The 26694-nt window shown below is 39.7% G+C and overlaps 1 protein-coding gene across 2 annotated transcripts in view; it reads left to right on the top strand.

Moving 5' to 3' along the window:
- Positions 1 to 26694, top strand: part of SMG6 (SMG6 nonsense mediated mRNA decay factor) — a 3859488-nt gene that overhangs the window by 3739648 nt on the left and 93146 nt on the right. For both annotated transcript variants that reach the window (XM_044054377.1, XM_044054376.1), the window contains exon 17: positions 8158 to 8369. In XM_044054377.1, the coding sequence (XP_043910312.1) occupies positions 8158 to 8369 (212 nt within the window). The remainder of the gene's footprint in view (positions 1 to 8157; positions 8370 to 26694) is intronic.

Here is a 26694-nt window from a genome sequence, read left to right as displayed (position 1 = left end):
ACTTAATACATTAATTTTATTCTGATCGTATAAATTTGTGTGGAATAACTGTTCTTCAAGCCATTCCAGGCCCTTATCGTGGGGAATAACTGTAAACAAATTGCAAACATCCAAAGTAATAAAAGTATCCCCCACACTAAATACAATGGAATTAATTTTGGTTAAAAAGTCCCACGAATCTTTAAGTATATGCTTGAAATATTCAATACCTGGTTTTAAATAATAGTCTAAGTATTGACTAATAAAGTGTGTTTTGCTACGCTTACCGTCCACAATAGCTCTAAACTGTAAGTTATCCAGTCCTTTGTGTATTTTAGGAATTCCAAAGACCCCACTTATGACTGGAAACTCATTACGTAGGAAACCCCAATCCTGCTCATTCAATTCACCTTGATATAACATATACAATGTTGTATCTATTCTTTGGTGGGCTATGTTAATTTCGTTCCTACTAATTTCCACATATGTATCTCCCAATAATAGGGCATTCATGTAGGTTACATAGTCTTGGTGATCAACAATGACTACTCCACTTCCCTTGTCAGGTTTCATAATTCTAATATTTTTCGTGGACAAAATTCTTTTTAATGTAGCTGCCTCACTAATAGTCATATTATTGTTAGCCTTTGTATGATAATTATTAAAAACATCCCTAATGTCATTTTCTGATACTTTTTCAAATAAGGCCACTTTTTCATGCATAGGGGGATTAAAAGTGCTTGGTTTTGACAAGCCAGGTTTTCCATGTGTGTTGATGTCCCATGGATTGTTTTGGTACAACATTTTTAGATTTAATTTTCTGGTGAATAGTTTTAAATCTACAATTGTATTCACAATGTTACCTCTCCTACGCGGCACAAAACTAAACCCCTTTGAAAAAAGGTTTACACACTTGCTGTCAAAATCCTGTCGTGTGTAATTATATAATTTAAAATCCCCCTTATCATTTACCACAATACTTGGTTTAGAAAACAAAACACATTCAGCTTCATTTTGTACTACATAATCATTATTTAACTGGTCATAGGGGGTTGCTGTACATTCTACTTCTGCTGCATTTGACCAATCCATATAAATGCTATCCACACTGTTATCAGTTACATTATCATGAGTTTTATAATCATTAGTATTCGCTATACATTCTACTACTTCATTAAATGAGTCTGTATAACTGTTAATAACACATTCGTTAACAATACTGGTATCACTCAAAAGTGATTGTCCGTCAAATGGGTGTGTCGTTATATCAAGGATTGGATCGGTACTTTCCACCTTCTCAAATACCATCCGCTGTCCAATTTCACCCAAAGACTGGACCGACCTACCCTCTGTATATTTTGTAAACTCACATTGATGTATGTTACTTCCAGGTGGAAATTGGTAACTATTAAAGTTAAGCTCTAATACGTTGTTACCTGTATTTTCTCCTGTACAATTAAAAACAGGAGAAACTGAAACTAAAGTACTGGTAACATCTGCCTCCGTGGACACGTTCCTTAAACTTGAATCGATGTAATAGGCAGTTGAACAAAAGTCAGAGTGCTTACCAAGTACCATCTCACGGTGGACGCCATCGGCTACTTGCGCGCCCCCCAAGCGTTTTTTTGAAAGTTCACTTTTTTATAGTAATCCGGTTCTCTCCTTGGATGTGCTCCTGTATTGTCAAAACCCTCATTTTCTTCAAATGAGTGTTGTCCCCTAAGTCTCTTGGATCTCCTGAGACCATCGATATTGCTCAGGCTGCCATGTTGTCGCGCGTTTGCTTCCGACTGAAGAGGGGAAGTGATGTCATCAAGTTCATCCAACCGGCCCATCCTATCTGTTGTCTCCGTATTACCACGATTCAAACAGTGTGATTTAGGGTATACTATACCAGTCTCATATATTTTCGTATCCCTTTTAATTTTATTCTGTTTTTTATCGTACAAAATATTGCAGCTATGTTCCACATCTTTGATTATGTTAACATAATTCGTGTAGTATTGGTCAAACAATAGGTCCTGGCTTATGTTATTATTAAGTTGTTCCATCTCTACCAAAAGTGATTCAATCTTTTTGTCATTATATTTTATCATGATTTCCAATAAAGCCAAACCCGTTTTGTTAAATAAGTCGTGTAATTCTTTTAACATATCTGGTTCTCGTTCGCTACCATTGGGGTATCTCCATAACCTCAGTCCTTTGGGTACTAACCCTAATTCAATGTTCTTACGCAAATACCCATTCTCCATTTGCGTACGCTTTAACTTAAACAATTTAACTTCAAATTGCTTAAGTAAGTCTCTCATATTCCCCTTCACAATGTGGGTATCCATTTGTACTGATGTCTTGGCTAAATTGAATGAATACTGGTTAAAAGTCCACGTTGCTGCATTTACCGGCATAGCCCGATCCGACCGGGCTGTGTTGTGAGATTGTTCGAAAGTGAAGGTACCGTTCCAACTATGCATATTGGGCAACGGGGAAGCTTGGGTGAGCGGCAAACCCAAACTGCTTGAAGGTGAATTATCCATATTAGACGTAGACATCAGTTTATGAATAAGAGTAGTGTGAAGCTTTAACTGCTCGTTCATTTCTTTGAGCAACACACCCACATCAACCACGCCACTCTCGTCCTCCATAACAAATACACCAACGAAACTTCTCAACAAACCAGGAACCTCACCACAAAAATAGCTAGAGGAGATGAAGGCACTGGTCATAGTAGGAATGCTGTATTCAAAGAATAAACTGACTATGCACCACAATGAAGATAAATAGGAAAACTGCAAGGCCAATAAACGCTCCAAAATGCGATGAAAATCTTTATTAACACAAGATACAGTGCGTCGACCTAGGTTTCGTCCGAATCCTCAGACTTCATCAGAACACTATAACATACAATACTGAATGCTTATATAATCAAGTTAATCACATAGTTAATTAATAAAATAAAATCATCCATCAAGTCACTTGATTATGTAAGAAGACAAATGACCACTTGCTATCCCTCCAGTTTTAGACATTGTGGATGATGTTTACTTGGAGTCTAGTCTAAATCCCGACTCTCTACCTCCTGCTCCAGCCAAACCAGACAGGTACTACAGAGTACCTGACTCACACAAATTCCTTTATAAAAGCCCTGTGGCTGACCCAGAAACAATTTCCCAGGGTCCCAAAGGGGCTAAAGCTTCTATGGCTAAAAATCCTGTACCCTCTGAAAGGGATTCCAGAGCCCTAGATAGATGGGGAAAGAAGATATACACCTCAGCTACTCTGGCTATGAGAGCATTAAATTGTCAGTTTCACATGCTGAAATATCAGCAATTCCTAATGTCTCAATTAAAACAAAAAATGAGCACACATTCTGAACCGTCTGAATTCAAGGAAATGCAGGATCTATTGCATGCAGCTGAACAGGTGGGCAAACATACTTTACAATGTGGATTTGATTCATTGGAAGCTTCCTGTAGAGCAGCTGTTACTAGGTCTGTCATACGTAGACATGCTTGGTTAAAAGAACAAACCCTACCTGATCATGTTAAAGCAAAATTATTGGATGCACCTTTACAGCAGGATGTATTATTTGGTGTCAAAGCAGAAGAGGTTTTAAAGAAAATGGAGGATAAGGCAAAGTCTATGCAGACGGTCAAGGATTTTTGACAGGTACAACCCCCTCGTTTCAGCAGAAATTGGCCAACAAAAAACTGGTCCTTTCCAGCTTCTAACAGATCACAGAGGGGCAAATACAGATGCCCAAGGGGCAGAGGTCAGTCACAAGGCCCTTACAAACCTCACCAATGGGGTACTGCTACACAGAAAGGAGGAAAAGACAGGCCCCAAGCTAGCAGAAGACAAACACAATGACTCAATCCTCAAACTACCAAGCAAATCTCTCTTGGCAGCTCCCTTGGGAGGAAAATTAGCACTTTTTGCAGACAACTGGCACATCATCACAAAAGACAAATGGATCCTAAACATTGTCGCACAAGGATACAGATTCCACTTTCATACCTTGCCAAGGATAAAAGGAATGCCAAACCTGCCACCAAATCAATGGGCAGAGGCGCAAAAACAAATTACAGCTCTCATGGACATGAGAGCCATTCAGCAGGTACCTACACAGGAACAAGGACAAGGATTTTACTCGAGACTCTTTCTAGTCCCAAGAAAAGACAAAGCATGGAGACCCATTCTGGATCTTTCAATTCTGAACACCTATCTACAAGTACCAAAATTCAAGATGCTAACACTACATTAGCTTCTTCCCATGCAGGGCAAGAATGCTTGGCTAGTAACGTTGGACCTCAAGGAGGCATACCTGTATGTCCCTATCAGACAAAGTTGCAGAAGATACCTCCGCTTCATTGCAGGTTCAACCCATTATCAATTCTCTGCACTGCCCTTTGACTTATCTACTGCGCCCAGGGTCTTCACAAAATGCCTGGCACCAGTATTTGCGTACTGCAGACAAAGAGGAATTCAAATATACCCATACCTGGACGACTGCCTTATTCAAGCAGAAAGCAAAGACATTCTTTTAAAGCATCTGGCATTTGTCAAACACCTTATAAGTTGCCTAGGGTACACAGTAAACGAAAAGAAATCAAAACTAGTGCCCTCACAAAACATAATATTCCTGGGTGCCAGCTTGAATACAATGGCCCAGATGGCTTAGCTCACGCCAGACAAGCAACAACAGCTCACTCAATACTTCAAAATAATGGTAACAAAGACCCAACTCCCTGAAAGAAAAATTCTGCAGGCCTTGGGATTCATGGCATCTTGCATACTACTAATACCATTTGCAAAACTGCATATGAGGAAATTACAATGGTACCTGAAAAGCGTATGGACTCAGCACAACCACAGCTTGAAAACAATGATAGCACTCATTCCTTGCCTTCAACAGGAGTTTCTATGGTGGGCTCAGGCATGTCACCTCAGCAAGGGTCAGCCTTTCACCTTACCCACAGCCAGGCAAACTATCACAACAGATGCATCGGACTATGCCTGGGGAGCACACATGGCAGGAAAGTGCATTCAGGGCAAATGGACTACAGATCAAAGGCATCTGCATATCAATCAAAAAGAAATGCTAGCAGTACCGAATGCCCTAACAGCTTTCAAGGACCTCTTACAACCAGGACAACTAATAATAAAGACGGACAACACCACAGTAATGTGGTACATAAACAAGCAAGGGGGCACACATTCCTATCCTCTATGCAGGCAAGCAAGGGGGCACACATTCCTACCCTCTATGCAGGCAAGCAATGACCTTGTGGAACACAGCACTTTCTTACCAGGTTCAATTACAAGCGCAATTCCTGCCAGGAAAGAAAAACACATTGGCAGAAGACCTAAGCAGAAACATCATGGATCCCCACGAGTGGAAACTAGATCCACAAGTATTTGCAATGATAACTCAAAGATGGGGACGCCCAGACATAGATCTGTTTGCCAACCCACAAAACTACCAACTTCAAAAATTTTGCACAAGGACATTCCATCCACAAGCTTGGAAAGTGGACGCCCTCTCATTCAGTTGGAAAACATTAACAGTGTATGCCTTTCCTCCACTGCCTCTTCTAGCAAAGGTACTGCTGAAAGTCAGATTAGAGAGGCCACAAATGATACTCATTGCACCAGACTGGCCACGCCAGCACTGGCATCCAATTCTAAGGAACATGGCCCACGGCCCACCATGGATTTTACCACAAATTCCTCATCTGCTAACCCAGCGAGGCAATCAGATTCTACACAACCAGCTCAAGACTTTAAACCTGACTGCATGGCAAATTACCTAAACAACCAGCCCACACCTCTATCCAAAGCTGTTATGGATGTCATTCTGGAGGCCAGAAGACCCAGCACCAGGAAAACCTATTCAGACAAATGGAAAAGATTTTGCACCCGGAATCAGGCTAAAGGCCAAAATCCCCTTGATCCAAACATTCCTCAGATTCTACAATATTTAACTGAGATGTTGCACAAATTAAGATCCACGCCTCAGCAATTTCACCTCATTACAACACGGATCCTCCTTTATTTTCACATCCACTCCTTAGACAGTACCTCAGAGGGGCTAAGAACATAAGACTGCCCAGGAGAGCACCAACACCTACTTGGGATTTCAACTTTGTTCTGGAAAAGCTTACACTGCCACCCCTTGAACCAGCTTTTTCAGCTGATTTAAAATTTCTTTCATGGAAAACTGCCCTGCTACTAGCAATAACTTCAGCTAGAAGAGTCTCAAAGCTACAGGCACTAATGGCAGTGGAGCCTTTCCTCATTTTTCATCAGGACATATGAACTAACCCTTCCTTTATGCCAAAGGTGGTATCCAATGTGGCCCTAAACCAAGCCATTCATTTGCCCACCTTTTTCCCAAATCCCCAGAACAAAGGAGAAAGACTCCTGCACACTTTGGACATTCACAGGCAATTACGTTACTGCTTGGATAAAACTAAGGCTTTCAGAAAATCTGACCAGCTCTTTGTAGCCTATGCTGCAGGATCACAATAAAAAGCTATCTTAAAACAGACCATTTCAAAATGGATAGGACATCGCATACGTTTCTGCTACACGCATCATGGGAAACCGGTACCTGCTAACATTAGGTCCCACTCCACCAGGGCTACAGCTACATCTGCAGCCTTTCTCAGGGGGGTGCCAACCAAGGATATTCTGGAAGCTGCAACTTGGAGTTCAGTGCACACCTTCGCCAAACACTATCACTTACCTCTATATTCTAAGACTAGAGCTGGTTTTGCCACTGCAGTTTTGCAGGGCCTACTAGCTTCTTCTAACCCTGTTTAACTGCCACCACCCATCCTTAGCTTTGGGATTCAACCCAAGTGTGATGACTGCAGCAGGGTAACACGATGAACATAGTACAGTTTTGTACCTACCATAAATGTAGATGTTCGAGTGTTCACCCTGCCGCAGTCCAGGTTACCCTCCCTCCATCCCCTCTGAACTAGCTGGACTTATCTATACCACTCTAGCCTATACAACCCCTGTGGTGTATTTGCTTGTGCCTGAAAGTATTGTTTTATTTTTATATGTACATATATATATATATATATATATATATATATATATATATATATATATATATATGTATAGCCTACCTATTGGGGGAACCTGACATCTGGGGCAAGAAAAACTGAAGAAAATGGCGTTGGATGCCTCTTATATACCCCTGGTGCACTGATGTCAGGGAAGAAGCGACAGCAACCGACGCCGGACCAAGACTTTGGAACTCGTGCCGACTGCGGGACCGCTTGACGGCAGGATAACCCAAGTGCGATGAGTGCAGCAGGGTGAACACTCGAACATCTACATTTATGGTAGGTACAAAACTGTACTTTTTTTCTCATTTGACTAAATATTCAGGTCTGTTTCAGTAAAGTAAAATATGTCTGTACATTTTCCTTCTTTTGAACAACAATTATCTTTCTGTTTTTACTCTTATATGTAGTAAATGTACACCGCTGCTATCAGTGCAACCCTTAATGTTCATAATTTTTTCTTTTGGTTTTCTCTTTATAATTAATTTCATATTTGCATTGTTGTTTTTAATAGTTTTGGTCCTGTATATTTATCTTTGTTTATGTTTGTGGGGCTCTTTCCCCTTGGGTTTCCACTGAAGATGGGTTGCTTACTATCAGTGCAATGCAAATAGTTAATAACCTTTTCTTTTTTACAATTAATTTATATTATGATTGTTGTTTAATATTTGTATATTGTCACTTTATCTTTACTTATGTTTGCTGGGGCTTTTCCCCTTGTGTCTCCTCTGAAAATGGGTTTGTTTGCAAACTCACTTAGACTAACCCGGTTAACAAATGTGAAATAAGTAAATAAATAAGAAGAAACACTGTTCTGTGTTGTGCAAAGAACAAGTAAGTAGTGTTTTGAGTCTGAAAGAGAATTATTGGCTCCTTGACATGTTGCAGACTCTGTACTTAAGGGAGCCCATGTTGTGTTTTGTTTCATAAGCTCCAGATGAATTATGACTTGGAATATTTATAATAAGTAATGATTTATTTACTGTCAATGTCCTATTGCTTTGTATTTCTAGGTGATGTGAGTATTCAGAATAGCTAATGATGTGTGTTCAATAATTGACCTACTGTTTGATTGCTTTGTTTTTTGTTTTTTTTTGTTAAGTGATTAATGAACTGGACGGTTTGGCAAAAGGTCAGGAGACAGACTGTGGAGCTGGGAGTCATGCTTGCCATGTCCAGGTTAAAGCAAGAAAAGCAGTAGATTTCCTAGAGGAAAGGTTTGAGGTCCGTGACCCTTGCCTGAGAGCACTGACTAGCCGAGGGAATGAGCTGGAGTCCATCTCCTTCCGCAGTGAAGACACCACTGGACAGAAGGTAACCCTAGTAACTGGTAATAGATGCCTGATATCTGAAGTTCATAGATTTATAGTTTTGTACTAAACTTAAGGATGGAGAGAGCCACTGAGAAGCCACATCATCCTTGTAATGATAAAGATAGACTAGTTCCCTTTGGATAGGATAAAATTGATGCTAGGCATTAATTAACAGTTACTCATTCATTGCTTGAAAGATTTTCATGGGGGTGCTCTGCATGGCAAGCAGAGGAAGTCCATTCCAGACAGGGATTTACTTACTGGATGTGAATTCCAGCAGTGAACAACACTGTGCTTTGAAAAGTCTTCTTTAATGTCTCATGAGTATGGTCATCTGTGATATGTTTACGTGTATATGGTACTTCACTCATTTTTTGTCTACTGTCTTTCTTTTGTCAAAGTGCAGGCCCTCTTCAGTTCACCATTCTCATACATTGCTCCAGGCATCACTGGAGCCATTGAAGAAGGGCTTTTCCTTGACCACATCTATCAGGGAGTGTTCCATTATTTTGAGAGCATTCTTTGATATTCAATGTTGTCACACTGCTGTGATTTTATTGATGCATGTAATGTAATACTCCCATTTAAAACTAGTGCACACATAAGGAAGTCAATATTTCCAACAGAAAAAAATACTTTTCTTCAGGAAATTATTATACATGAGCATGGCCTTTGACTTTCTGTTAACAAAATGTGTTAACACCACCTCTCATAATGTGAAACAAATGGGCAAGATGTGGAGTACTTTTTTACCAGCTTCATCTAGGCAGTTCATAACATGGTTAAAAATTGTTTCAGTGTTATGTTTCCACTCTCTGAGTTAAGGCTTTCCAAAAGATTGCCACCAAATAAAGAGGAATCATAAACTCTGCCACCAGCAGCCTCATTTGAAGACGCACTTAAACCTGTGAACTCCCTAAGTTTCTAATTATTTTTATGAATTAATATGATTCATTATTTATTATGGATGTTTGTTAAAAACATTTTAACAATGAATGAATGACCAGCTATTTCAATGTGGGACAGGGCAGAATATGGAAATTTTAAGATTCAAAATGAGGTGCAGTTGAACTAAGGATTTGATAAGAGGAGGTCCATCTTTGATAACCTTTAGGAATGAATACCACAAGCATTAGAACCATTTGGCAGATAAAACTTTCTCCATCTGCCTGGAACCCATTCTTTTCCCATTGTATATCAGTCATCTCTCACTCGCACATCATTGTTGCCTTGCAAGTAAGTCAGAAGAAATTACCCAGGAACCACTTAGTCATGAAGACCTTCTTTCTCACCCTTTGTCAGAATTATTACTTTGCTTTTTGTACCTTTCAGCTTAGACCTTTGTTCTTCAGCATTGTTTGTAAATGTGCCTGTGGTCAAGCTGTTCAGCCTGATAATGGGCACACCATTTGCCTTTATTGCTTCAGTCAGTTATATAACAGTTCACATTGCTCTGTTTTTTTTTTTTTTGTTTTGTTTTTGTTTGCTTGCTTGCTTGTTTGTTTCAGTTTAGGTACCTGCAGAACAAGTGAGAAGGCTGTTGAAGCCTTCTTGGTTTTTAGAGATTTCTTCTTTGTAAATGAAACATCATTCATGTTCATTAATAGATCACTGTTTGGGTCCTAGCCTTTGACAAAAAGACATATTTTCAAAGTTTTAGGGCACCCTCCATGTGCTCTAACTGTTAGCAGCTTAAAGGACAACAGTGGGATTCAGTTATTAAATGCTCAACTTCTCTGTCCTTTTTCTCCCTATTTAGATACCCTGGCATGAATAAACAACAATACAGCATTTAAAATAGTTTAAATCAACTGTTTCTCTCCACTAGAACAATACCTTACCATACTGTGGTGGTTTCTCTCTCAAAAAAATGTATCCCTCCCTGGAAAATCTTACTGCAGTCTCCAGTTCATTTATGTCATCAAGGCTAATGAATACAGGTAGTTTTCTGGCCATTTTCCTCCCCAAACTGACAATGCCACGACCATCCTAAAACCTACCCATGCTGTAATGCCACTGCTCCCTAGTCCTTCCCCTATCCATACAGAAAGTAAAGGCTAGAACAAGGAAACTACATGAGTGAAGTCTCTTATTGTGAGCTGCCAATCACAGCAGGTAACAGCTCAAATTACTCTTAGCACTTTGACAGCTAGAGAAGTTAGGTGTGATGAGGGATGGGAGATTAGTCAGAGTAGTACACTTCAGCCTTCACAAAAGACTGCAATTTAGCCATTCTAAAAAGAAGCAGCAGTAAAAAGCACTTTGAAAGTCTGTTCTATGGCATTTGCACTGTTTGTGTTTTAAGTAGTCATTGAATGTCGTGAAATGCTACTTAAAACTGACTGAAAGACAGTAGTATATGCATGTAAAATTAATGCAGTGACATGAGCTTTAGGAAGAAAGAGGCCTGCATGATGGAATTTTTTACAGACAAGCACTGCATTGTGGGACACCTAGAGGCAGACTAAACAATCAGGATCACATCAAGATGCTAGACCCCATGTGGTCAGACTCAGAAATTACATATAAAAATATATTTAAAAATCTGTAAATAATCCCAGAGTGGTGTTAATATGTAGGGAACACCAAACCATAATGAAATAAACATTTTTTTTTAGTCTGTATGTGCTGTTCTCCTTTAAGTAGATGTCAGATACGAGGATTGCTAGAGCACCAAAATCTCCAGTGCTTTCTTGCCACTAAAGCACACTCCTTTAGCAGGCTTCATAGAATTGTCGGGTCAGCTAGCGATCCTTCATGACTGGACAGATGAGTTCCCTTGTTGGGAATACCTTCCACAAAATAATTTTTTCTGAAAAAAATGTGTTTTTCTGTGAATTTATTGGTTTTCATTTAGGAAACATGTTTATATGATGTATCTATGAATGTCATTACTTTTCTGGGGAGTTTTATTTTGTGAATGCTCTGGCGAACAAATTGAATAAAATCCTTTTGACATGGGTTTAGACATTTCTATGCAGATTGTATATGGAGGGGACAGAAGTATTTGTTTTTGGGGACTGTCGGTGTGTTTCGTACCTCAAAGAACAGCTTTGTACTTTCAGAAGGTTTACCTCAAAAAACATCTTTTTGCTTTCAGAAGGTTTACCAGGGTATTTCAGGTTCTGCTATACCCATCTTTAGTGCTTCTTTGTCATCTGAATCTTTAGAGTAGTTTCTGGTCTCCTTTTTCCTTCCTTCCCCAGTCTGCAAAATGAAGATAGTTATCAGGGTGTTTTGGTGTGAGGCTGGGTCCGATTGTGCCTAAGCTGCTGTGTCTGGATTTGGTTCCTAGGATCACTCATCTTTTTCTTCAATTCCCTCGGGTATAGCACCTGAAGTCAGTAAGCACCAGGAGATAGGCATGTCCCCTGCAGCTGTAGGAGAACCACTCTTGTTGGTCTCAGGGTAAAGAATGGATGAATGTCTACCATATAGTTGGGAATAGGGCACCTGAACTCCAGGATAGCATGCCTGCTTTTGGGTTGGTCCTTTTCCAGGGTGTTTCCCAGGAAAAGGAAAGAAAAAAAGTAGTCATATTTTTTTCTGTTTCTTTTTCAATTTGCAGAGAGGATTGATTGAGCTTTGTTAGTTTTTTTCTGCTTTTATTTTACATATCTTTCTGAGTTAGAGTAGGGATTGGAGAGCCAGTATTGTGCTTCAATTTTCTTTTTCTCAACCTGATGATTCTGTTCTGATGAAAATGTTAGTTCTGATTTGCCTCCAGGAGGCCTTTCTTTGTCATATACTTTATGCAGAGGTTTTTCAGTGGGTTCAGAGAGAAATTCGTATATTATGATTTGTACAGATGGATATCCCTCATTCTGTAGTGGTCCCTCCTTTTTTTCTGCTTCAAAGAAGTTTTTTCTGACAGTCAACCTCACAATTATTTGTTTTTCTACCATAAAGCAAAACCCTTCACTGATTTCTCTATGCTACACTGTTTCTGCTAGAGTAATTACTATTATTAATGCATTCCCCTCTATCTAGACTGGGATAGCTTTTGCTGTTTTGGGAAAAAAGTTTATTCTTTTGCCACCATAATGTTCAGAATTATAAACTACTAAGTTCACTTTTGTCTTTTGAGACTTTGAATACAAGGTGAAAAAATCTTTGTATATCTCTCTTGCATCTGCTTGTCATGTAATTAAACATGTCTTTAAGTGTTCTTTTGACACTGCTGATACTGTATCCAGGGTTGCTGCTTCTCAGTCAATCATGAGAAGATTTACTTTGTTTCATTCTCTAAGTCTTCCTGTAGATTTTAATACTGGAATTTTATTTTCTCCTATGGACTAGGAAGTTCTGTTTGGCCCTTCTACAGCTGAGGTGCAAGGTTTGATGAGAGAGGAAAGTTCATTCTAGGAGTCACCCATATCTTCCAACATTCCTTTTAAGCAGCGTGAAAGAAAAAAAATTCCTTCCACCTCATTTCCCCTTTTCAAAAAGCATTTCAAGCCACAATGTGCCTCCAGACAGGATTAAAAAAAAACAATGCCTAGGAGGCTCAGTAAACGAAAGGGAATCATTTAAATGAAGTCAGAATAATTGTTAACCTCTTCAGACCCCCCCACACCCACCTGCAGTCTCTCCTTGCCTGTGAGTCGTTATCTTCCTTTGTGACACCAGATTATTTCAGACATATGGGTTTTCAAAGTTATTCATATAGGCCTGGTAGACAGATGCCTTCTCATTCCCATGGAGGCAAATGTTCATCTGTGCTTTTCTACCCTTTCTACTGATATCCGTATTGTAAAGGGAAAAAAAAATATTTGTTGTTGCTAGAAAGTATACTCTCTTTGCTTTTCTAAGAGAAGTGTCATGTTGATACTTCTGTAAAATTTTGTGAGCAAATGGATTACTTTTGACTAAAAGGTTACTCAAATTTTAAACTTTTCTGTGGTTGGGTCAGGATATTGTGCTTGTGGGGATATGTCTGTGGTTTACGTACTTCAGAACTATTTGTCTCGATTGGTCACTTTACTGACTCATCCAGGCTCTGCTACCCACATTTCAGTTCTCTCCCTTTTCTTACCTGTGGGACAACCTTCAGTATCCCTGGTTCTGCCTTCTCGTGAAAGAAAATAAGAAACTTGTTAAGGAGTCTTTGAGTACCAGATCAACTCTGATATTACCCCAATGGTGATTAGGTGACTCTGCTGTGGCCTGTTGTTGTTCTTCAGACCACCCATCCCCCCCAGAGTCTTCTTGGTGTCACCTTCCAAGCCACCCAAAACTGTGGAATAGCCATCTCCTCTGTGGCTGTAGGGTGACTTTAGAAGATGCAAGTGGGTAATTTGTTAGTGGTTTCAGAGGAAGAGGCAGGTGAAGGGCCTTCACTTGGCCAGGGCAGGGGAGTGGAAGAGGGGTCTAGTGTGTCTAACAGTCAAACCTTGTTCAGGGATTATGTGCTTAGTGTGGAAGACTTCCAGCCTGCTATATTTTTATAACTGAATGTGTAAGTATCTTATGTATAGTATGTTAGGAATTGTTCTGGAGCTTTTCTCCCCGGGCTTCCGCTGAAAATGGACAGCTCTGTCAAGTCGGACCTTCCCAGTAAACAAATATAAAATAAAAATAAATAAATAAATAAAAATTGTATGGACAGGGTAGGTTTATTGGAATTTGCCAAGGAACTTATTTATGCCTTTTTCATTGCCTTCACAATCTTCAGGCAAAACAAGGAAGATAGTTCCTTCTCATTCTGTCATATTATTTCATTCACAGGAGTAAACCTTGCAAAAAGGGATGCATATACTTCTGGAATTTTTTCTAAATCTGAGCATTCTTATTCTGAGGAAAATATAGCATCAGATTTCTCTTATGTAGTGATGTATTTCATTGCATTTTATCCAAGATGATAGAGGTATTTCCATGGAACCAGAATGAGATTCTTATGGCTGAGAAAATGTATAGTGATTTATTACATTTGCTTGTAACCCAAGCTGTATCTGTTTCTCCTGTATTGTCTGCTTTGCAGAATACTTTTCTTACTGCATCCAGCTAACCTGAGAGACTCCTGTTCCCAATAGGTCTGACAGGTTATTCAAAGTGCCACAGACACACAAGTACCTGTTTTCTAATTGTAAAACAAACCCAGCAATTATTTGGTCTTTCCAAATCATCTAAAATATGCAAAACATATTGTTGTTGTTGTTAATCCCATTCCTTCTGATAAAGATGGGAAAGCAATGGGAAAGCATGTCAGACCACCAAAGGTAGTTTTGGCAAACACAAAAAAATCAAAAGCAGTTTGTTAAAACCACTTTTGTCAGCAGTGGATATATATATATATATATATATATATATATATATATATATATATATATATATGTATCAAATTTCAGAGGGGTGTGCCCCCCTGCAAAAAAAAAATCTTTCAATGTTCTTTTAAGGTGGTTTAGAAAACTGCTTTTGATTTTTTTGTGTTCAACAAAAGACCTTCATGAGTCAACGTGAATCCAAGAAACGGAGAAGTACTCTTACAAGTACTTTAACTTTCAGGATTTCAAAACTGTCAAGCTCATATGTTAAAAATTTTGCTTGTATCTTTTGAGAATAAGCAAAACTCAGTGGTTAACCTTCGTTCTTCTGAGGTAAAGAATTCATTAAACACTTGTGACAGTTTTTTGTCACATTCACAGTATATTTTAAAGGGTGCCGATTATGCTGTTGATTCTTCTTCCAGAGCTGTTTCTTCTGTATAGGTTTTGAGTAGATTTGCTTGGCTTCATTCTCAAAATCTTCCTGATTATGTAAAGTCTGAGATTTTAAATTTCTCCCTTTGATAAAGAGAGAATGTTTGTTCCTTTAGCAGCTAAGGTGCTTAAGAAGTGTGATGAAAGAGGGAAAACTGATTCAAGGAGTGACTCAGATTTTTCAAACCAAATTGTAGTTTTCCCTCTCTATTCCTGTAAGCAGGGAGGGAGCTAGTAATCAGAGTTTAAAAGCAATGGAAAGCAGACTAAAAAAAAAAAAAAAAAAGTAAAAGTCTTTAAAAGTCAGGGACAGTCCTCACAGTCAGCATGACAATCCGGTTTCCAACAGCCCCCCCCCCCTCAACTGTGGCAGCCTTTTTATGTCTCTGAGACTTCATCTTCCCTTTTGTTATCCTGTAGTTTCAGACAGTTGGGTTCTGAATGTAATCCAACAAGGGAGCACTTGGCAATGAAAATCCCTATCTCCTTTCCAGTGGATTTCCTGTTGTCCAAAGAATCATATGTCTCTTCCTCCTCCCATTCTACAGAGCATGCTGTCTCAGGGAGTCAAATAACCTGTGCCTCTATATCTCTTAGGCAACAGGTATTATTCAAGATTTTTTCTAGTTCCCAAACTAGGTGGATCTTGAAGGCTAATGCTGAGTCTGTCTTTTCAAAACCTTTTTGCCGAGGTTCCGAAGTTTAAGATGTTATCATTTTACTATCTTGTACATTGGATCCCACTTCTAGCTTTCATTGTAAAGCTAGATCTAAAAGATGGCTACCATTGCATCCCTGTTGCCAAGCATTCCAGTGTTAAGATTTGTTGTGTCTGGCTTACATTATTAATTCTCTTTTTTTTACCCTTTGGACTTTCCACTGTACCAAAGTTATTTTAAAAATGCCCATCTCCAGTCATTGCTTACCGCAGACTCCAAGGCATTTATATTTTCCCTGCTTGGATGATTCCCTTATCTTTGTAGTCTCTTTTTTTCCATCTGACAAGGGTCTCCAGCAACTGTTAAGAAACTTCTGCTCAGTCTGGGTTTCCAGAGCAACTTGAAGGAGTCTTTTTTCATCCCTTCTCACAGAAATGTGTTTCATTGGATGTTTGCCAGACTCTACCTTGGGAAGAGCCATTTTTTCCTGCAAAGTATATATGGTTCAGCAGTTCCTACTGAGTTTCTCCAAGTAAATCCAAGCATCTGCAAGTGAGTTTCTCAGGATTCTAGGACACATGGCACTGGTTATCACCATGCTTCCCTTTGCCAGACTATACATAAGGAAAATACATTAGTACCTCAGATCAGACTGGACTCAGCATCTACACCCTCTGACCTTTCAGATTCCAGCTCTGTGGTTTGTAAAGATGGACATTTGATGGTGGGTAGAAGAGATGGTTTATATTCCAGGTCTTCCATTCTCCCTTCCAACCCCCCTTCAGTCAGTCACCACACAAGGTTCAGATCTGGGATGGGGAGCAGGTTTGAAAGGGGGAAAAGTGCAAGCTCTCTGAGATACTGTAGATGGACAGGCAGAAGCACATAAATGTCAGGGAGATGTTGGCTGTTTCCAAAACTTTGAAGGCCGCAAATTATCTCTGGTCCCCAAGACCTCTGCAAGTATATATAAACAACACCACACTGATGTGGTACATAAACTGGGGAGTGGGGTACCAGATGTTACCTTCTTTGCAGACTGACTGTGATAGCTTGGGAGGTAGCAATTCAGCTCAGTCTTACTCTCAGGCCTCATACCTTCTCTGAAAACAAAATCTTATTGCAGACGAGCTCATCAAGATCAGGACAGACCACCAGTTATGGACACTTTATCCTGTGGTTTTCCATGAATTGATCTGACTCTGGGGAATTTCTCAAGTAGATCTGTTTGCCTAATTTCAGAGCAAACAAAGAAAGAAATGATTGAATGTCATATGCTTTCTCATTCCCCATGCATGAGAATGTTTTTGTATGCTTTTCCACCTTTTCCACTGATTGCCAGGGTACTTATAAAGATTCAGAAGTCTCTCAAAAACTCATGGTGCTGATTCTTTTCTGGCCAAGGCAACAGTAGTTTTCCCTTCTTTTCAGTCAGACCTAGGGCAATTATGATAAACATACGTATAGACCAGAGCTAATTACACATACACAAGACAGGATGAGTTTGATACACCCCATTCTGGAAACACTTCAACTAATTGCCTGGATGATAGAATTGGGATACCTTTATGGCACCTTTTTTTTCTGAAGAGGTTCTGCAGGTTTTAAAGCAATCAAAAAAGCATGTTAGTAGAAAATCATATTTGTTTGAGTCAGAAATATTTTCTAGTTGGCAGGATCCTTCTCAGGCCCAGCTGCCCCTGGTTCTTGATTGTTTGTGTGAGTTACTGTGTAATGTCCTTTTTTATTCTTTTGTCAAGGAAACATTCGGCAGCCATTTCTATGTTTCTGTTCTTAGATTTCCTCCTTGTAAAAATACTCAGATTAAACAGTTTTTGAAAGGGTTATTAACTCGTATCCACCTAGGATACAGGTGGCTCCTCGTTTGGGATCTTAACTTTATGCTTGAAAAACTTATTCTTTCTCAGTTTGAACTAGCTCTTAACAGTGAAGACTGTTTTACTCCTTGCTTTAACATTTGCTAGGAGAGAGTTTCTTTTGAGAATAAATTCTATTTTTATGCCTAAAGTCATATCAGGGTTTATTTTAAACCAAGACTATAAGTCTCCCATTCTTCTTCCTGATCCAAGGAACAGGGGAGAAAGGGTCATTTACTGTATGGATGTCCATGGGCAGCACAGATACAACTTAGACAAAACTCAGCCTTTCAGGAAAGCTGAACAGCTGTTTGTCTGATATGAATGTAAGAGGAAAGGACAGAGTAGACTATATTGAGATGCTTGTCCCATGCTATTGTTTTTTTAATATTCACCAAATAAGCCACTTCCAGGAAGGAGTACAGCTCATTCTGCAAAGGCACTAGAAGTATTTTAGAAGCAGCTATGTGATCCTGTGTTCCTACTATTACAAAATTCTACAAACTAGATTCCTTTTCCAGGTCCAGTGCACGCTTTACTAAGACCATTCTCCAAGGGATCTAGAAATGCCAGTACAGAAAGAATGCAGAAACTGCTCTTCCCAATTGTGTGGGCAACCACCCTTGCTATGCTACTGATCTCTAATGGTTAGAGTTTTCAACATAATCCCAAGTTGTCTCATTGGTAGAGTATAAACAGTGTCAACATTTACCAAATGTAAATTTTTTACTTATGGCCACTCCAAAATCTTTAAAGAAAATTTGAAGTACAATGTACTCTATTTCTCAGTATTAAAACTCAAATCTGTATTACTAGCCCATAGTACTGTTTCCTCCATGCACACATTAACATCCATATAATTAGCAATTATAAATTCATTTTTAAGGTCCTATATGCTCACAAAACATGATTTGCTTTGAGGTAAAGATGCTATGATAATATTAAATAAAATAGGCCCAAATGCAGATCCCTGCGGGACTCCAACATTAACTGTTAGATAGCTGGAGTGGTGTCCTTGAATAACAACGGATTGTTCTTAATCCATTTCATGATGAAGAGGTATATATCTGGCATCTGTAAAGCATTTATAGCTGTAGTTGACAGAGTCTCAAATGTTTTGGCCATATCCAAGTAGATAACACCAGTAGACTGCCCACAATCTAGTGATAAAGATACCTCTTCATAAAAAGTCAATGAGCTTAGTTTAGATACGTAAAGTTATTAATAAGCTCAAGTACACATTATCCAAAGCATTTACACAAAACTGAAGTCCGATTTGTAGGTCAAACATTTCTGACATCAAATCTGTCTTCTTTTTTTTTAAATAGAAGTGACTTGACAATTTCCAAGATTGAGGAACAAGACCTTGATATATTGAATATAGATTTTAATAGTAACCTCATTGATTCTTTCATATTAGAAATTATTACCGTTGGCGTTATATCAGGACCTGAAATGTATTTTCTTTAACTTTAGAAAGTGCACTTGTTAACATAGAGCAGGTAATGAAGGGGCAGGGTTCTTCATGTGAAATCAAAAGATTGTTAGTTTGGGATGAAGTGTCATAATTTTCTCCACAGATGTTTAGAACATAGTGGTTAAATCCATGAGCTATTAAGTTTAGGCCATAATTTCATTTATCATCAACATGATAGTACAAATAGTGTTTCACTTTAACATTTCTCTCAGCTTTTTCCATCTCTTTCAACTTTCTGGTTTAAAAGCCCATATTTGCGCTTGTTTCTCACCTTTCCTGTAACTAGTCTAGTCCAGATACAAATTTGTTGTATCCAGGACTGTTTGTAAGCTTCTGAGCCCCCCAGGCCTTTCTGTGTTGGAGGGAAGCATTCTAGCTTGTCAGTGGGAGTGGTAAGCACCAGGTAGCCTGTCTGCCACAAGAGGAGTTGTTTCTGGCCCAGAAATTGCAGTTTATTGGCCGTTTGGGCAGTTTTTTCATCTCTCCCAACTTTCTGGTTTAAAAGCCCACATTTGCACTTGTCTCCCGCCTTTCCTGTAACTAGTCTAGTCCAGATACAGACTTGCTGTATCCAGGACTGTTTGTAAGCATCTGAGCAGTGCCAAAGTCTGCTCTTCAATTTTTCTCTTAGATCTACTAGTTCTCTCCTCTCCTGCACTTTTACTAGCTTATTAGTCTAGCACTTTACCAGACTTCTTGTAGCAATTATTGTAGCACACAAAAGTGCTACCAGCACTAAATGTTCTACAAGGAAACAGATCCAGTACTTATTATTAATGCCCTCACCTCCAGGCATATCTAAAGGTCAGTTCCCTGTGCTTTTTCCTAAATTCTATTTTTATGCCTAAAGTCATATCAGGGTTTATTTTAAACCAAGACTATAAGTCTCCCATTCTTCTTCCTGATCCAAGGAACAGTGAACTTGGGCATCCTGATGCAGTGTAGCAACTGCCTCATGTACACCGACAACTCTCTCCTGTCACCTCACCCATCACTCATACTTGCAAGAGATGCACTTATATATCCAAATTGGAAGCCACACACTCTTCAGCCAAGACCAAAATAGCTGGTCAAGAGGAGAAGGTCAACACTTGCACCACACCACATGGGAGACACAGCCCTCCAGAACACACACCAGCATGGCCTACACATAAAAACACAAACCACACACCCATTTTCATGGAGGCTGTCAATAAAAATTTACCCAAACAGCAGAGATCTCCAAGGTAGAAACGCACTCGACCACCACAACACAACACTAATCACGGAACACACAACACTCCTAAACAGGGTGCCAGTCAACCAAAGCTCCTAAGGCAAAACAGCATACCCAACACACTAGTCATAGGTGACTCGATAGTGAGGCATACTGATGTCACACTCATAGGTTGATTAATGAGAAAGTAACAGTCAGCTGCCTGTCAGGTGCCAGGATCCACCACATAACGCACGCACTCTGGTCCCTCAACGGGTACAGATATGACTCAGTCATTGTACATATGGGTGTGACTTGACCTGAGACATGCCTCCCTGGACTACTTGAAGAGAGACATGGAGGAGCTCTCGGATTATGTAGCCCAGGCGGCTATGACCCTAGCTCTGAGCAGCATCCTACCATCACCCAGAATGATACCACAGTACAAGCAGAAAATGATAGATTTCAAAATTTGGCTAGGTTTCTGGTGTCATTCTAAGGGGATCCAGTATCTGTCTGCCTGGGATGACATAATTGACAGACCTCGATGCTTTGCCAGAGATAGCCTCCATCTGTCACCCCTGGGCTTCCAGATACTGGCCAAGGCTCTTGCCACCCCCATAGTACCTTTTTTAGGTGGTGTTCCAAAGAACAAATTACCACCATAACAACTACAAACAAATGCAATCTGAGGGTCATGCTGCTCAATGCTAGAAGTCTAAATCTCAAAATGCACTCCCTCGAAGCACTCCTTAAAATGGAGAACATCGACATTTGTACTGTAACAAAAACCTGCTTCAAGGAGCAGAAAGCACTCTTACACAACCAAGTACAACTCTTTCTACACCTTTCGGCCCCAGAACTTGGACTGAAGCTCCAAAGGCAGTGGTGTTTCCATATTCATAAAGGATGTGCACACTTCCAGACTGGTAGCCCAACATAACACATCAAAGATACCTTTAGGTGCAGCTAACATTGGGTAAGACAGCAGTTCAGGTCGTAGCCTGCTATAGGTCCTCAACCATGTCTCAAGAGTGAATACTCTCATACTAGGCGACTTCAACTACCCTTCCATTAAGTGGGAAAACTACTCATACCAATGCACTTGCCCAATGTTTCCTGGAGTTCATTAATTCCAATGCCCCAGACCAACTCGTTCTTATCCGCACTAGAGGTAGCAACATCCTTGACCTGGTCATTACTGACATGGGCAACCGTTGCTCTACACCAGTAGTCAGCTCCTCCATGGTTAGATCCGACCACAAACTAATCACCTTGGAAATCCACCCCCCCCCCCCCACAAAGGTAACCACCATGAAAAAATTCTCCAAAGCTAACTTTGAGCTCCTAAAAACAGAGGTGGCTAACTTCACGGCACCCATGCAAATGGAGAATAGTTGCATGACCACCGAATCATACACCAATGCACTGTACGAACACATACACAAATGCATGGATCTCGCCATAACCAATAGAACCAAGACGCTCTCCACCAAATAAAGGAAGCCAATCTAGTGGTCCCCTGCCATAAACAAACTGTACAACAGAATGAGGAAATTGATGTGGAATAAGGTGATGTCCCAAGACTGGAAACACTCCCTTATCAGCCTCAACAAAAAGTTGAGATCCCTCATCAGCTCCTGTAAAGCTAGCTATGAAAGCAGAATTGCAGCAGATAATAAAGACAACCACAAGGCCTTTTACAGTTATGTAAAGAATCTCCACGGAAACACCCAGATTTGCTCTGAGCTACTGCACAATGGTACCTCCTATACCAAGCCAACAGATATTGCCAATGTACTGGCCAACAGATTCAGTGCTAACTTTACCCCCCCAAAGAGCAATCACAATACCAGTAGATTGCCAGGCACCCAGTATTACTGCTGCAAAGGTTAAAACAGCACTGTCCAAGGCCAAGAATACAGCTTCTATGGGACCTGACAGTATCTCTGACTGTGTTCTACATGAACTACAGAGTAAACTGGCACCTCACCTGTGTGCCCTGTTCAATCACAGCCTCACCTCAGGCTTTGTCCCTACTGAATGGTGCACTGCTACAGTCATCCCTCTCCACAAAGGAGGAGTGACTACAGACCGTGGGAACTATCGCTCCATTAGCCTGACAAGTCTGATGTGCAAAGCTATGGAATGCGTCATCGTGGACCTAATAAACAAGGATATAGGGAATCTCCAAACTCTGGATCCCACACAGTTTGGTTTTGTGAAGGGTAGATCATGTCTGCTCAACTTGGTCGACTTCTTTGAGTCAGTCACTAGAGCTGTGGATGAAGGCAAGGTGGTTCATACAGCCTACCTTGATCTGGCTAAGGCATTTGATACAATTCCCCACTCAGGAATCGTAGCAAAACTCACTAAGCTAGGCATCAACCCCTATATCATTAGATGGGATGCAAACTGGCTCACAGATAAAACCCACAGTGTGAAAGTAGCTGACCCCAAGTCAGACTGCTGACTGGTCACGAGTGGAGTCCCACAGGGTTGGGTCCTGGGTCCTCTCCTGTTTGGTATCTACTTCTCTGAAGTCCAGGCCAACACGAAGGGACTCTGGCTGACAAAGTTCACAGACATTTGCAACTTGGGAGCTATTATTAATTCCCCAAGTAATGTTGATATCCTATAGAATGGCCTCACTGAGACCAACGACTGGTGTCAGAACCATGACCTTAAACTCAATGCCAAAAAATGTGTCATCATCCCCTTTGGGAAAAACCCAGTTCCTATGAATTACCACATCAATGGTAGTCCACTGAACACAGAAGGCTTTATAAGAGATCTGGGAACACAGGTTAACAGCAGCCTCTCTTTTGATCACCACATTGCCACTGTGGTCAGAAAGTCCTTCTATGTGGCACATCTCATTACAAAGGGCTTTGCATCCAGGAAGAAAGAGGTCATTGGCTCCCTCCACTCTTCCCTCGTTAGGCCAGTCATCGAGTACAGTGCCCCATTTGGCATGTACCTCACTAGACGCCTGCAACAACTGGAGAAGCCACAAAAGTACCTCACAAAGAGGATCCTAGGCCTTAAACATTTATCCTATATGGAAATGCTCAAAAAACTCCAACTATTCTCTATCTCATATCGCCTACTTAGAGGCGATCTCTGCTTGACTTACAAAGCCATGTCTTACCCAGCACTGTTAGAGATGGTACATTTAAAGAAATCCCAATCCCTGTGCACCACACGCTCCAGAGACCTCAACCTCATTACCACAATCGACAGAACATGCTGGAGTGACAGGTTCATAACCTAGAGACTGCCCATGCTATGGAATAGACTTCCCATACATGTTAAGCAGAGCACCTCACTGACCCTCTTCAAGAGGAATCTTGATGAGTGGATGGGAAATGGAAAATTCACCCCGGGGATAACTCCAGTGGCTCTACTCGACAGAGGCACCGGGAACTAGGGTCGGGTGGCACGATGCCAGGATAATCCTATGGCTAGGCTTGTAAAGGCTCCAGGGCCATTAGTCTAGTACACACCTGTGAACCTATATTTATAATAGTTTTTGTTGTTACTTATGTCCTTTGCTAATTTTGTTAAATATAATTTCATACTTTCCAGTATCTTTAGCTTTAATGCCTTGCTGACTGTATTGAGTTTGGTTTTCTTAAACTTATTCGAACATTTATATGTTCTAAATATCCTTTTCTTCCTTCTGTGCAAGGGAGTCAGACTTTTATTCCACCATAGGGAAGGTAAGAATGAGCATGGGATTTTCCTCTAATAGTAGTAGTGTCCTGAATGGCAGTTTTAATTGTGTCTTCCAGGATCTGGTACTCTGAGAACTAATCCTTCATTACCAGTTCAATGCACCACTTAATATTTGCTAATGTAATGCAATGCTGATAATTTTTATCATATCAAGAGACACTTCATAGTACCAATCAAAAAGTAATGGAATTATGGTCTGATATTCCGGGGGGGGGGGGCTATAACAATGTTGGTTAATGTATGTGATGCATTACACTTTTTAGTGACTACTGTATGCTTACACCTTATTTTGTCAGTTATACATTGCTGAAGTCTATGATAAGATAGCATGTTAGAAAAGTATTTTGAATGCCTTTTATCACTTACTGTAATATGTCCAATTAATGTCTGGGTAGTTAAAATCTCCCATTAGTAAACTGCTGGCCTTATCAGTAAGGTTGTCCAGATTAGTAAGGTTATTCATGTGGTAGTCAGGCCTGATGCTAGCATTATGATAACATGCAATAATTCTTAATTTGGTATTACATGATAGATCACATCATATTTGTATTATAACAGTCAAGATAAACATTTTACTGTAATTAAAGAAGATTTCATATTTTCACATATAAGAATTAGAACGCAACATCTCCATGATCTATCTTGCAAACACTCGTACTTTGTGTTTTCTATCATTCATTTTTGGCTACTGTATAATTGGAAGAAACTAAGAACGGCAAAGGTAGTAACAGTTTTTAATATCAGGTAAGCGCTTTCACATCTAATCCTGGTGCTTCATCAGACCAGTAATTATAAAACATAGCACTTTAAATACGTAAGAACCATTTACATCAGTTAACTCATCAGCATCAATAGAAAAAGAAAATTATCAGAATAATTAAGAGGGTGTGTACCTTATCGCATGACCATAATGATTTATGGTCATGTCTTAAATGGTTATTCTGATACGTTGTGTTTTTTTTTATTGATGCTGATGAGTTAATTGATGTAAACTGTTCTTATGTATTTAAAGTGCTGTGTTTTATAATTATTGGCCTGATGAAGCACCAGGATTAGGTGCGAAAGTGGTTACCTGATATTAAAAACTGATGTTTTTACCTTTGCTGTGTTTCTCCTTTTGCTTTAGTTTCTTCCCATTGTATTTTTCTTTGTGCTTAAGGAGTTTATTTACAGTGGCACTTTTATTTTTTTTTCTTGTACTATGTGATAATTCCCTATGTCTAACAAAATTTTAATTTCTTTTGCTTTAGTTTGTAAACTTTGAGCATTATAGTAGTATCAGATCTACCAGAGTTGGTATTGGATTTTTTCAAAGAGAATCCTTTTCTAAAAAATACATAATGTAAGAACCATATCTACCCAAAACAAATCCAACCCCATATGAATTAAAATGTAATTTGTCCTGCTAAGTAAATGATGATGATGGACACATTTTCCTAATAAGTTACAGTACCAATGTTAAATACCAAAGTCAGCTGTCTGAGCCAGGTGTTATATTTATTTGCATTTGTGTAGATGTAATCTGTCCACTTTTGTGATGGAATTATTTCACTCAATATCAAATCAATGTGAGCCTTTGTCAAATTCCTCTTTTAATTTTAATATGAAGTTTGTCATGTGATCTAAATGGGTATGATAAAAATAGATCTGATGTTGTCAATCTTCACTTAATCCTTGACTGTGGTTTTGGTTCCATATCTCAGGAATGACTCTGCCGTTATTCCAGCTCACTCCTTCCAAAAGCTCTCGAGCTTAACCTTACCCATATTGCTCCTCTAAAGAGTACCTTAGATCTCATTTGACACTTTTAGTGCCAGATGCGTTTATTGTGCCAGCTCTCGAACAAGCCTTTTTTCTTCAAACTACGAGTGTTCTTTATTCAAATCTCTTTCTTTTGTTATTCTTTGTCTATATTTTCACTTACCCAGCTCCTCTGTTAGCCCTTTTCTAAACATGAGCAGTGTTTTTTCCTTTTGAATACCATTGTTGGTAGTTCTGCTTTCTCTCTACCATTATAGGATTCTGTTAGTACCATTGTTAGTACCTTTTCATCTCCCCTTTTTCTCTGTTACTGATACGGTAGGCTTTACTTACCATTGTTGGTGTAATTTTCTTTCCTCTGCTTATTTAAAAGAAAAAAAAAATACTTTAAACTAACCTTTCGTGTTTGTGTGTGTGTGTGTGTGTGTGTGTGTGTGTGTGTGTGTGTGTGTGTGTGTGTGTCAGAAGTGTGATTGTAAATTACCTGACTCAGATGGACATTCATTAAGTTTCTATTGCTTGGGCCCAGTGTAACTTCAAGAAGACTGCTGCCATCACCTCAGTCACTGGGCCCTAGTAGAAAGAAAAAAATAAACTTATATTAAAAGGCCTTAAAAAATCAAGCTTCAACGAGGCCATATCCAGATCTGTCAAATCTAAAACTGATGTTAGCTCTCCTCCTCCTTCATCCAAACATGAAGGATCAAAGAAGAGGAGCTGCTCAGTTCCAAAAGTTTTGTCAGCATCTCCAGTTAAAATGGCTAAGACTTCCTCAGTTCCCAGAGTTTCAACAGAACCGACTGGAAAACTGCTTCCACCATCAGTGCTGCCATTTCCTACTTCTGCACTGACACCTTCAGCGCCCTTTACTGTTTGGACTCTTCTATCTCTTCCATTCCAGCAGTTTCGGAACAGAAAGAG

Source organism: Protopterus annectens, chromosome 13.part0 (genome assembly GCF_019279795.1).
Source record: "Protopterus annectens isolate FY-2018-M chromosome 13.part0, PAN1.0, whole genome shotgun sequence".
Taxonomy (NCBI): domain Eukaryota; kingdom Metazoa; phylum Chordata; order Ceratodontiformes; family Protopteridae; genus Protopterus; species Protopterus annectens.
Note: the sequence above shows the minus strand (reverse complement) of the source record. Positions and strands in the feature narration are given on the sequence as shown.